General features: G+C 42.3%; 1 protein-coding gene across 1 annotated transcript in view; it reads right to left on the minus strand.

Annotated features, from left to right (window-relative positions):
* Nucleotides 1-12,153, minus strand: part of LOC124021706 (slit homolog 2 protein-like) — a 38,798-nt gene that overhangs the window by 24,262 nt on the left and 2,383 nt on the right. The window contains exon 2 of the mRNA XM_046336822.1: nt 7,929-8,000. Coding sequence (XP_046192778.1) covers nt 7,929-8,000 — 72 coding nt within the window. The remainder of the gene's footprint in view (nt 1-7,928; nt 8,001-12,153) is intronic.

The following is a 12,153-nucleotide window of genomic DNA, read 5'->3' on the forward strand; positions in this document are numbered from 1 at the left end:
CCCGCCAGGCCATGGAGATTAACACTGAGGAGAGACAGCAACAGACACAGATTCACTACTATAACAGCTGCTGCTGCCCGCCAGGCCATGGAGATTAACACTGAGGAGAGGCAGCAACAGACACAGATTCACTACTATAACAGCTGCTGCTGCCCGCCAGGCCATGGAGATTAACACTGAGGAGAGACAGCAACAGACACAGATACACTACTATAACAGCTGCTGCTGCCCGCCAGGCCATGGAGATTAACACTGAGGAGAGGCAGCAACAGACACAGATTCACTACTATAACAGCTGCTGCTGCCCGCCAGGCCATGGAGATTAACACTGAGGAGAGGCAGCAACAGACACAGATTCACTACTATAACAGCTGCTGCTGCCCGCCAGGCCATGGAGATTAACACTGAGGAGAGGCAGCAACAGACACAGATTCACTACTATAACAGCTGCTGCTGCCCGCCAGGCCATGGAGACACGGTAACACACACACACACACACACACACACACACACACACACACACACACACACACACACACACACACACACACACACACACACACACACACACACACACACACACAGAGGGACAGACAGCAGCCTTCATTAGGCTACATGACAGACAGACATTTGAAGTCGGAAGTTCACCTTAAAATACATTTAAACTACATTTTTCACAATTCCTGACATTTAATCCTTGTAAAACAATTCCCTGTTTTAGGTCAGTTAGGATCACCACTTTATTTTAAGAATGTGAAATGTCAGAATAATAGTAGAGAGAATTATTTATTTAAGCTTTTATTTATTTCATCATATTCCCAGTGGGTCAGGAGTTTCCACACTCAATGAATATTTGGTAGCTTTGCCTTTAAATGGTTTAACTTGGGTCAAATGTTTCGGGTAGACTTCCACAAGCTTCCCACAATAAGTTGGGTAAGTTTTGGCCCATTCCTCCTGACAGAGCTGGTGTAACTAAGTCAGGTTTGTAGGTCTCCTTGCTCACACACACTTTTCAGTTCTGCCCAAATGTTATATAGGATTGAGGTCAGGGCTTTGTGATGGCCACTCCAATACTTTGAATTTATTGTCCTTAAGCCATTTTGCCACAACTTTGGAAGTATGCTTGGGTCATTGTCCATTTGGAAGAACCATTTGTGACCAAGCTTTAACTTAACTTAAGCTTAAACTTGAGATCTGACTCCAGTCTGTGTCTGACTCCATGTCTGACTCCAGGTCTGTATCTGACTCCAGGTCTGACTCCAGGTCTGACTCCAGGTCTGTGTCTGACTCCAGGTCTGACTCCAGGTCTGTGTCTGACTCCAGGTCTGACTCCAGGTCTGTGTCTGACTCCAGGTCTGTATCTGACTCCAGGTCTGTATCTGACTCCAGGTCTGTGTCTGACTCCAGGTCTGACTCCAGGTCTGTATCTGACTCCAGGTCTGTATCTGACTCCAGGTCTGACTCCAGGTCTGACTCCAGGTCTGTGTCTGACTCCAGGTCTGTGTCTGACTCCAGGTCTGACTCCAGGTCTGACTCCAGGTCTGTGTCTGACTCCAGGTCTGTGTCTGACTCCAGGTCTGTATCTGACTCCAGGTCTGTGTCTGACTCCAGGTCTGTGTCTGACTCCAGGTCTGACTCCAGGTCTGTATCTGACTCCAGGTCTGTATCTGACTCCAGGTCTGACTCCAGGTCTGACTCCAGGTCTGACTCCAGGTCTGTGTCTGACTCCAGGTCTGTGTCTGACTCCAGGTCTGACTCCAGGTCTGACTCCAGGTCTGTGTCTGACTCCAGGTCTGTATCTGACTCCAGGTCTGACTCCAGGTCTGTGTCGGACTCCAGGTCTGACTCCAGGTCTGTGTCGGACTCCAGGTCTGACTCCAGGTCTGTGTCTGACTCCAGGTCTGTGTCTGACTCCAGGTCTGTGTCTGACTCCAGGTCTGTGTCTGACTCCAGGTCTGACTCCAGGTCTGTGTCTGACTCCAGGTCTGTATCTGACTCCAGGTCTGTGTCTGACTCCAGGTCTGACTCCATGTCTGACTCCAGGTCTGTGTCTGACTCCAGGTCTGACTCCAGGTCTGTGTCTGACTCCAGGTCTGTGTCTGACTCCAGGTCTGACTCCAGGTCTGTATCTGACTCCAGGTCTGTATCTGACTCCAGGTCTGACTCCAGGTCTGTATCTGACTCCAGGTCTATATCTGACTCCAGGTCTGTATCTGACTCCAGGTCTGACTCCAGGTCTGACTCCAGGTCTGTATCTGACTCCAGGTCTGTATCTGACTCCAGGTCTGACTCCAGGTCTGACTCCAGGTCTGTGTCTGACTCCAGGTCTGACTCCAGGTCTGTATCTGACTCCAGGTCTGACTCCAGGTCTGTATCTGACTCCAGGTCTGACTCCAGGTCTGTATCTGACTCCAGGTCTGTGTCTGACTCCAGGTCTGACTTCAGGTCTGTATCTGACTCCAGGTCTGTATCTGACTCCAGGTCTGTATCTGACTCCAGGTCTGACTCCAGGTCTGTGTCTGACTCCAGGTCTGACTCCAGGTCTGTATCTGACTCCAGGTCTGTATCTGACTCCAGGTCTGACTCCAGGTCTGTATCTTACTCCAGGTCTGTATCTGACTCCAGGTCTGTGTCTGACTCCAGGTCTGACTCCAGGTCTGTATCTGACTCCGGGTCTGTATCTGACTCCAGGTCTGACTCCCGGTCTGTATCTGACTCCGGGTCTGTATCTGACTCCGGGTCTGACTCCAGGTCTGTGTCTGACTCCAGGTCTGACTCCAGGTCTGTGTCTGACTCCAGGTCTGTGTCTGACTCCAGGTCTGTATCTGACTCCAGGTCTGACTCCAGGTCTGTATCTGACTCCAGGTCTGTATCTGACTCCAGGTCTGTATCTGACTCCAGGTCTGTGTCTGACTCCAGGTCTGACTCCAGGTCTGTATCTGACTCCGGGCCTGTGTCTGACTCCGGGCCTGTGTCTGACTCCGGGCATGTGTCTGACTCCGGGCCTGTGTCTGACTCCGGGCCTGTGTCTGACTCCGGGCCTGTGTCTGACTCCGGGTCTGTGTCTGACTCCAGGTCTGACTCCAGGTCTGTGTCTGACTCCAGGTCTGTGTCTGACTCCAGGTCTGTGTCCAGGTCTGTATCTGACTCCAGGTCTGTGTCTGACTCCAGGTCTGACGCCAGGTCTGACTCCAGGTCTGACTCCAGGTCTGACGCCAGGTCTGACGCCAGGTCTGACGCCAGGTCTGACTCCAGGTCTGACTCCAGGTCTGACTCCAGGTCTGTATCTGACTCCAGGTCTGTATCTGACTCCAGGTCTGTATCTGACTCCAGGTCTGACTCCAGGTCTGTATCTGACTCCAGGTCTGTGTCTGACTCCAGGTCTGTGTCTGACTCCATGTCTGACTCCAGGTCTGTATCTGACTCCAGGTCTGACTCCAGGTCTGACTCCATGTCTGACTCCAGGTCTCTATCTGACTCCAGGTCTGTGTCTGACTCCAGGTCTGTGTCTGACTCCAGGTCTGTGTCTGACTCCAGGTCTGACTCCAGGTCTGACTCCAGGTCTGACTCCAGGTCTGACTCCAGGTCTGTGTCTGACACCAGGTCTGTATCTGACTCCAGGTCTGTATCTGACTCCAGGTCTGTATCTGACTCCAGGTCTGACTCCAGGTCTGACTCCAGGTCTGTATCTGACTCCAGGTCTGACTCCAGGTCTGACTCCAGGTCTGACTCCAGGTCTGTGTCTGACTCCAGGTCTGTGTCTGACTCCAGGTCTGTATCTGACTCCAGGTCTGACTCCAGGTCTGTGTCTGACTCCAGGTCTGACTCCAGGTCTGTATCTGACTCCAGGTCTGACTCCAGGTCTGACTCCAGGTCTGTATATGACTCCAGGTCTGACTCCAGGTCTGACTCCAGGTCTGACTCCAGGTCTGTATCTGACTCCAGGTCTGACTCCAGGTCTGTGTCTGACTCCAGGTCTGTATCTGACTCCAGGTCTGTATCTGACTCCAGGTCTGACTCCAGGTCTGTGTCTGACTCCAGGTCTGTATCTGACTCCAGGTAATAACTATAGGTTTCCGTGGTAATAACTATAGGTTAATAACTATAGGTTCCCGTTGTAATAACTATAGGTTAATAACTATAGGTTCCCGTTGTAATAACTATAGGTTAATAACTATAGGTTCCCGTTGTAATAACTATAGGTTCCCATGGTAATAACTATAGGTTCCCGTGGTAATAACTATAGGTTCCCGTGGTAATAACTAAAGGTTCCTGTGGTAATAACTACAGGTTCCCGTGGTAATAACTACAGGTTCCCGTGGTAGTAACTACAGGTTCCCGTGGTAGTAACTAAAGGTTCCCGTTGTAATAACTATAGGTTCCCGTTGTAATAACTATAGGTTCCCGTTGTAATAACTATAGGTTCCCATTGTAATAACTATAGGTTCCCGTGGTAATAACTATAGGTTCACGTGGTAATAACTATAGGTTCCCATGGTAATAACTATAGGTTCCCGTGGTAATAACTATAGGTTAATAACTATAGGTTTCCGTTGTAATAACTATTGGTTCCCGTGGTAATAACTATAGGTTCCCGTGGTAATAACTATAGGTTAATAACTATAGGTTCCCGTTGTAATAACTATAGGTTCCCGTTGTAATAACTATAGGTTCCCGTTGTAATAACTATAGGTTCCCGTTGTAATAACTATAGGTTAATAACTATAGGTTCCCGTGGTAATAACTATAGGTTCCCGTTGTAATAACTATAGGTTAATAACTATAGGTTCCCGTGGTAATAACTATAGGTTCCCGTTGTAATAACTATAGGTTCCCGTTGTAATAACTATAGGTTAATAACTATAGGTACCCGTTGTAATAACTAAAGGTTCCCGTGGTAATAACAATAGGTTCCCGTTGTAATAACTATAGGTTAATAACTATAGGTTCCCGTTGTAATAACTAAAGGTTCCCGTTGTAATAACTATAGGTTCCCGTTGTAATAACTATAGGTTAATAACTATAGGTTCCCGTTGTAATAACTATAGGTTAATAACTATAGGTTCCCGTTGTAATAACTATAGGTTAATAACTATAGGTTCCCGTTGTAATAACTATAGGTTCCCGTTGTAATAACTATAGGTTCCCGTTGTAATAACTATAGGTTCCCGTTGTAATAACTATAGGTTCCCGTTGTAATAACTATAACTATAGGTTCCCATTGTAATAACTATAGGTTAATAACTATAGGTTCCCGTGGTAATAACTATAGGTTCCCGTGGTAATAACTATAGGTTCCCGTTGTAATAACTATAGGTTAATAACTATAGGTTCCCGTGGTAATAACTATAGGTTCCCGTTGTAATAACTATAGGTTCCCGTTGTAATAACTATAGGTTAATAACTATAGGTCCAGGTCTGTATCTGACCCGTTGTAATAACTAAAGGTTCCCGTGGTAATAACAATAGGTTCCCGTTGTAATAACTATAGGTTAATAACTATAGGTTCCCGTTGTAATAACTAAAGGTTCCCGTTGTAATAACTATAGGTTCCCGTTGTAATAACTATAGGTTAATAACTATAGGTTCCCGTTGTAATAACTATAGGTTAATAACTATAGGTTCCCGTTGTAATAACTATAGGTTCCCGTTGTAATAACTATAGGTTCCCGTTGTAATAACTATAGGTTCCCGTGGTAAGAACTATAGGTTCCCGTGGTAAGAACTATAGGTTTCCGTTGTAATAACTATAGGTTCCCGTTGTAATAACTATAGTTTCCCGTTGTAATAACTATAGGTTCCCGTTGTAATAACTATAGGTTCCCATGGTAATAACTATAGGTTCCCGTGGTAATAACTATAGGTTCCCGTGGTAATAACTAAAGGTTCCCGTGGTAATAACTACAGGTTCCCGTGGTAATAACTACAGGTTCCCGTGGTAGTAACTAAAGGTTCCCGTTGTAATAACTATAGGTTCCCGTTGTAATAACTATAGGTTCCCGTTGTAATAACTATAGGTTCCCGTTGTAATAACTATAGGTTCCTGTTGTAATAACTATAGGTTCCCGTGGTAATAACTATAGGTTCCCGTGGTAATAACTATAGGTTCCCGTGGTAATAACTATAGGTTAATAACTATAGGTTCCCGTTGTAATAACTATTGGTTCCCGTGGTAATAACTATAGGTTCCCTTGGTAATAACTATAGGTTAATAACTATAGGTTCCCGTTGTAATAACTATAGGTTCCCGTTGTAATAACTATAGGTTCCCGTTGTAATAACTATAGGTTCCCGTTGTAATAACTATAGGTTCCCGTTGTAATAACTATAGGTTCCCGTGGTAATAACTATAGGTTCCCGTGGTAATAACTATAGGTTCCCGTGGTAATAACTATAGGTTAATAACTATAGGTTCCCGTTGTAATAACTATTGGTTCCCGTGGTAATAACTATAGGTTCCCTTGGTAATAACTATAGGTTAATAACTATAGGTTCCCGTTGTAATAACTATAGGTTCCCGTTGTAATAACTATAGGTTCCCGTTGTAATAACTATAGGTTCCCGTTGTAATAACTATAGGTTAATAACTATAGGTTCCCGTGGTAATAACTATAGGTTCCCGTTGTAATAACTATAGGTTAATAACTATAGGTTCCCGTGGTAATAACTATAGGTTCCCGTTGTAATAACTATAGGTTCCCGTTGTAATAACTATAGGTTAATAACTATAGGTACCCGTTGTAATAACTAAAGGTTCCCGTGGTAATAACAATAGGTTCCCGTTGTAATAACTATAGGTTAATAACTATAGGTTCCCGTTGTAATAACTAAAGGTTCCCGTTGTAATAACTATAGGTTCCCGTTGTAATAACTATAGGTTAATAACTATAGGTACCCGTGGTAATAAGTATAGGTTAATAACTATAGATTCCCGTTGTAATAACTAAAAGTTCCCGTTGTAATAACTATAGATTCCCGTTGTAATAACTATAGGTTCCCGTTGTAATAACTATAGGTTCCCGTTGTAATAACTATAGGTTCCCGTTGTAATAACTATAGGTTCCCGTTGTAATAACTATAGGTTCCCGTTGTAATAACTATAACTATAGGTTCCCATTGTAATAACTATAGGTTAATAACTATAGGTTCCCGTGGTAATAACTATAGGTTCCCGTGGTAATAACTATAGGTTCCCATTGTAATAACCATAGGTTAATAACTAAAGGTTCCCGTTGTAATAACTATAGGTTCCCATTGTAATAACCATAGGTTAATAACTAAAGGTTCCCGTTGTAATAACTATAGGTTCCCGTTGTAATAACTATAGGTTAATAACTATAGGTACCCGTGGTAATAACTATAGGTTAATAACTATAGATTCCCGTTGTAATAACTAAAAGTTCCCGTTGTAATAACTATAGATTCCCGTTGTAATAACTATAGGTTCCCGTTGTAATAACTATAGGTTCCCGTTGTAATAACTATAGGTTCCCGTTGTAATAACTATAGGTTCCCGTTGTAATAACTATAGGTTCCCGTTGTAATAACTATAGGTTCCCGTTGTAATAACTATAACTATAGGTTCCCATTGTAATAACTATAGGTTAATAACTATAGGTTCCCGTGGTAATAACTATAGGTTCCCGTGGTAATAACTATAGGTTCCCATTGTAATAACCATAGGTTAATAACTAAAGGTTCCCGTTGTAATAACTATAGGTTCCCGTTGTAATAACTATAGGTTCCCGTTGTAATAACTATAGGTTCCCGTTGTAATAACTAAAGGTTCCCGTTGTAATAACTAAAGGTTCCCGTTGTAATAACTAAAGGTTCCCGTTGTAATAACTAAAGGTTCCCGTTGTAATAACTATAGGTTCCCGTTGTAATAACTATAGGTTCCGTTGTAATAACTATAGCCGACTACTTACAGCACACGCAGATTCCTCAGTCCAGCGAAGTCGGCCTTGGTGATTTTAGTCAGATTATTAGCGTTCAGATCCCTGGAGAATCAAGACGAAACGATGAGTTACAATATGGACACAAACATAAATAAACAATCATTCATATTTAAAACATGTTCTAAAAAACAGATTTGAATAACACACAACCTACACTGTGCCAGTATTACCCTGGTTATTGACGTTATTTAGGCCACAATTAAATTACTGAATTTAAAACAAACGATGGAAGAGAATCTCAGGATTCATGAGCAGGATAAAGGAATGATGAGATAACTATGAGCAGGATAAAGGAATGATGAGATAACTATGAGCAGGATAAAGGAATGATGAGATAACGATGAGCAGGATAAAGGAATGATGAGATAACGATGAGCAGGATAAAGGAATGATGAGATAACGATGAGCAGGATAAAGGAATGATGAGATAACGATGAGCAGGATAAAGGAATGATGAGATAACTATGAGCAGGATAAAGCAAGGTGTAACAGTTTAATTGTAGGAGGCGACATTAGGAGATCGTTAGTTCAATCTGTTGAAGGGTAAATGAAAATGTTTTAGTTTAACAAAACCACATGCATCTCCTACAGGCTTTATTTTAGTTTAACAAAACCACATCCGTCTCCTACAGGCTTTATTTTAGTTTAACAAAACCACATCCGTCTCCTACAGGCTTTATTTTAGTTTAACAAAACCACATCCGTCTCCTACAGGCTTTATTTTAGTTTAACAAAACCACATCCATCTCCTACAGGCTTTATTTTAGTTTAACAAAACCACATCCATCTCCTACAGGCTTTATTTTAGTTTAACAAAACCACATCCATCTCCTACAGGCTTTATTTTAGTTTAACAAAACCACATCCATCTCCTACAGGCTTTATTTTAGTTTAACAAAACCACATCCATCTCCTACAGGCTTTATTTTAGTTTAACAAAACCACATCCATCTCCTACAGGCTTTATTTTAGTTTAAAAACTCTCCTACCGGCTTTATTAGCTTAAAAGTACATTCACTAAATCCGTTTTTGATTAGTTCGAGCTGTGTGTGTGTGTTAATGTGTGTGTGTGTGTTAATTAATGTGTGTGTGTGTGTTAATGTGTGTGTGTGTGTGTTAATGTGTGTGTGTGTGTTAATGTGTGTGTGTGTGTGTGTGTGTGTGTGTGTGTGTGTGTGTGTGTGTGTGTGTGTGTGTGTGTGTGTGTGTGTGTGTGTGTGTGTGTGTGTGTGTGTGTGTGTGTGTGTGTGTGTGTGTGTGTGTGTGTGTGTGTGTGTGTGTGTGTGTGTGTGTGTGTGTGTGTGTGGCTGAGGCTTTTCGCGTTACAACAGCCCGAGACGTCAAAACATAAACCCGTAAACTTCATGAACCGACTTTAAAACGGGTCAAATTAAATCAACTGTCCGATACCAATGGGAACCATTTCCTGCGCCACTTCTTTTTAATTATCAATACGGTTCTATAAAAACGAGCCACGAGGTTATTCTGTGGTTCTGTTGTGAGAACCACTTCATCAGAATGGACTTGAATGGAGGACTCTGTTGTAGGACCTTAACAGCAGATAATATCATCAATATATTAGGATAATGGCTGGCTATATCAGTGGTTCCCAACCTTTTAAAGGTTACTGTATCACCTACTGAATGTTGTATCACCTTCATGTGAATTTACCAGCAACCCTACTCTAATATAATATAATAATAATAATATATGCCATTTAGCAGCTACTCCCCCATGAGTCTTCTCCAGTACAACCTGTGGATAGGTCCTAATACCCCTGGTCTATATTATAGCCTTCAGGGAGGAGAGACAATAAACTATATAGTGACTACTGTCCTAATACCCCTGGTCTATATTATAGCCTTCAGGGAGGGGAGACAATAAACTATATAGTGACTACAGTCCTAATACCCCTGGTCTATATTATAGCCTTCAGGGAGGGGAGACAATAAACTATATAGTGACTACAGTCCTAATACCCCTGGTCTATATTATAGACTTCAGGGAGGAGAGACAATAAACTATATAGTGACTACAGTGACTACAGTCCTAATACCCCTGGTCTATATTATAGACTTCAGGGAGGAGAGACAATAAACTATATAGTGACTACAGTGACTACAGTCCTAATACCCCTGGTCTATATTATAGCCTTCAGGGAGGAGAGACAATAAACTATATAGTGACTACTGTCCTAATACCCCTGGTCTATATTATAGCCTTCAGGGAGGAGGACAATCAACTATATAGTGACTACAGTCCTAATACCCCTGGTCTATATTATAGACTTCAGGGAGGAGAGACAATAAACTATATAGTGACTACATGACTACAGTCCTAATACCCCTGGTCTATATTATAGACTTCAGGGAGGAGAGACAATAAACTATATAGTGACTACAGTGACTACAGTCCTAATACCCCTGGTCTATATTATAGCCTTCAGGGAGGAGAGACAATAAACTATATAGTGACTACAGTCCTAATACCCCTGGTCTATATTATAGCCTTCAGGGGGTTAGACAATAAACTATATAGTGACTACAGTCCTAATACCCCTGGTCTATATTATAGCCTTCAGGGAGGAGAGACAATAAACTATATAGTGACTACAGTCCTAATACCCCTGGTCTATATTATAGACTTCAGGGCGGGTAGACAATAAACTATATAGTGACTACAGTCCTAATACCCCTGGTCTATATTATAGCCTTCAGGGGGGGTAGACAATCAACTATATAGTGACTACAGTGACTACAGTCCTAATACCCCTGGTCTATATTATAGCCTTCAGGGAGGGGAGACAATAAACTATATAGTGACTACAGTCCTAATACCCCTGGTCTATATTATAGCCTTCAGGGAGGAGAGACAATAAACTATATAGTGACTACTGTCCTAATACCCCTGGTCTATATTATAGCCTTCAGGGAGGAGAGACAATAAACTATATAGTGACTACTGTCCTAATACCCCTGGTCTATATTATAGACTTCAGGGAGGGCAGACAATAAACTATATAGTGACTACAGTCCTAATACCCCTGGTCTATATTATAGCCTTCAGGGAGGAGACAATAAACTATATAGTGACTACTGTCCTAATACCCCTGGTCTATATTATAGCCTTCAGGGAGGAGAGACAATAAACTATATAGTGACTACAGTCCTAATACCCCTGGTCTATATTATAGCCTTCAGGGAGGGCAGACAATAAACTATATAGTGACTACAGTCCTAATACCCCTGGTCTATATTATAGACTTCAGGGGGTGGGGGGGTGACAATAAACTATATAGTGATTACAGTGACTACAGTCCTAATACCCCTGGTCTATATTATAGCCTTCAGGGAGGAGAGACAATAAACTATATAGTGACTACAGTGACTACAGTCCTAATACCCCTGGTCTATATTATAGACTTCAGGGAGGAGAGACAATAAACTATATAGTGACTACAGTGACTACAGTCCTAATACCCCTGGTCTATATTATAGCCTTCAGGGAGGAGAGACAATAAACTATATAGTGACTACTGTCCTAATACCCCTGGTCTATATTATAGCCTTCAGGGAGGAGAGACAATCAACTATATAGTGACTACAGTCCTAATACCCCTGGTCTATATTATAGACTTCAGGGAGGAGAGACAATAAACTATATAGTGACTACAGTGACTACAGTCCTAATACCCCTGGTCTATATTATAGACTTCAGGGAGGAGAGACAATAAACTATATAGTGACTACAGTGACTACAGTCCTAATACCCCTGGTCTATATTATAGCCTTCAGGGAGGAGAGACAATAAACTATATAGTGACTACAGTCCTAATACCCCTGGTCTATATTATAGCCTTCAGGGGGTTAGACAATAAACTATATAGTGACTACAGTCCTAATACCCCTGGTCTATATTATAGCCTTCAGGGAGGAGAGACAATAAACTATATAGTGACTACAGTCCTAATACCCCTGGTCTATATTATAGACTTCAGGGAGGGTAGACAATAAACTATATAGTGACTACAGTCCTAATACCCCTGGTCTATATTATAGCCTTCAGGGGGGGTAGACAATCAACTATATAGTGACTACAGTGACTACAGTCCTAATACCCCTGGTCTATATTATAGCCTTCAGGGAGGGGAGACAATAAACTATATAGTGACTACAGTCCTAATACCCCTGGTCTA

This window comes from Oncorhynchus gorbuscha, unplaced genomic scaffold, assembly GCF_021184085.1.
Source record: "Oncorhynchus gorbuscha isolate QuinsamMale2020 ecotype Even-year unplaced genomic scaffold, OgorEven_v1.0 Un_scaffold_1176, whole genome shotgun sequence".
Classification (NCBI taxonomy): Eukaryota; Metazoa; Chordata; class Actinopteri; order Salmoniformes; family Salmonidae; genus Oncorhynchus; species Oncorhynchus gorbuscha.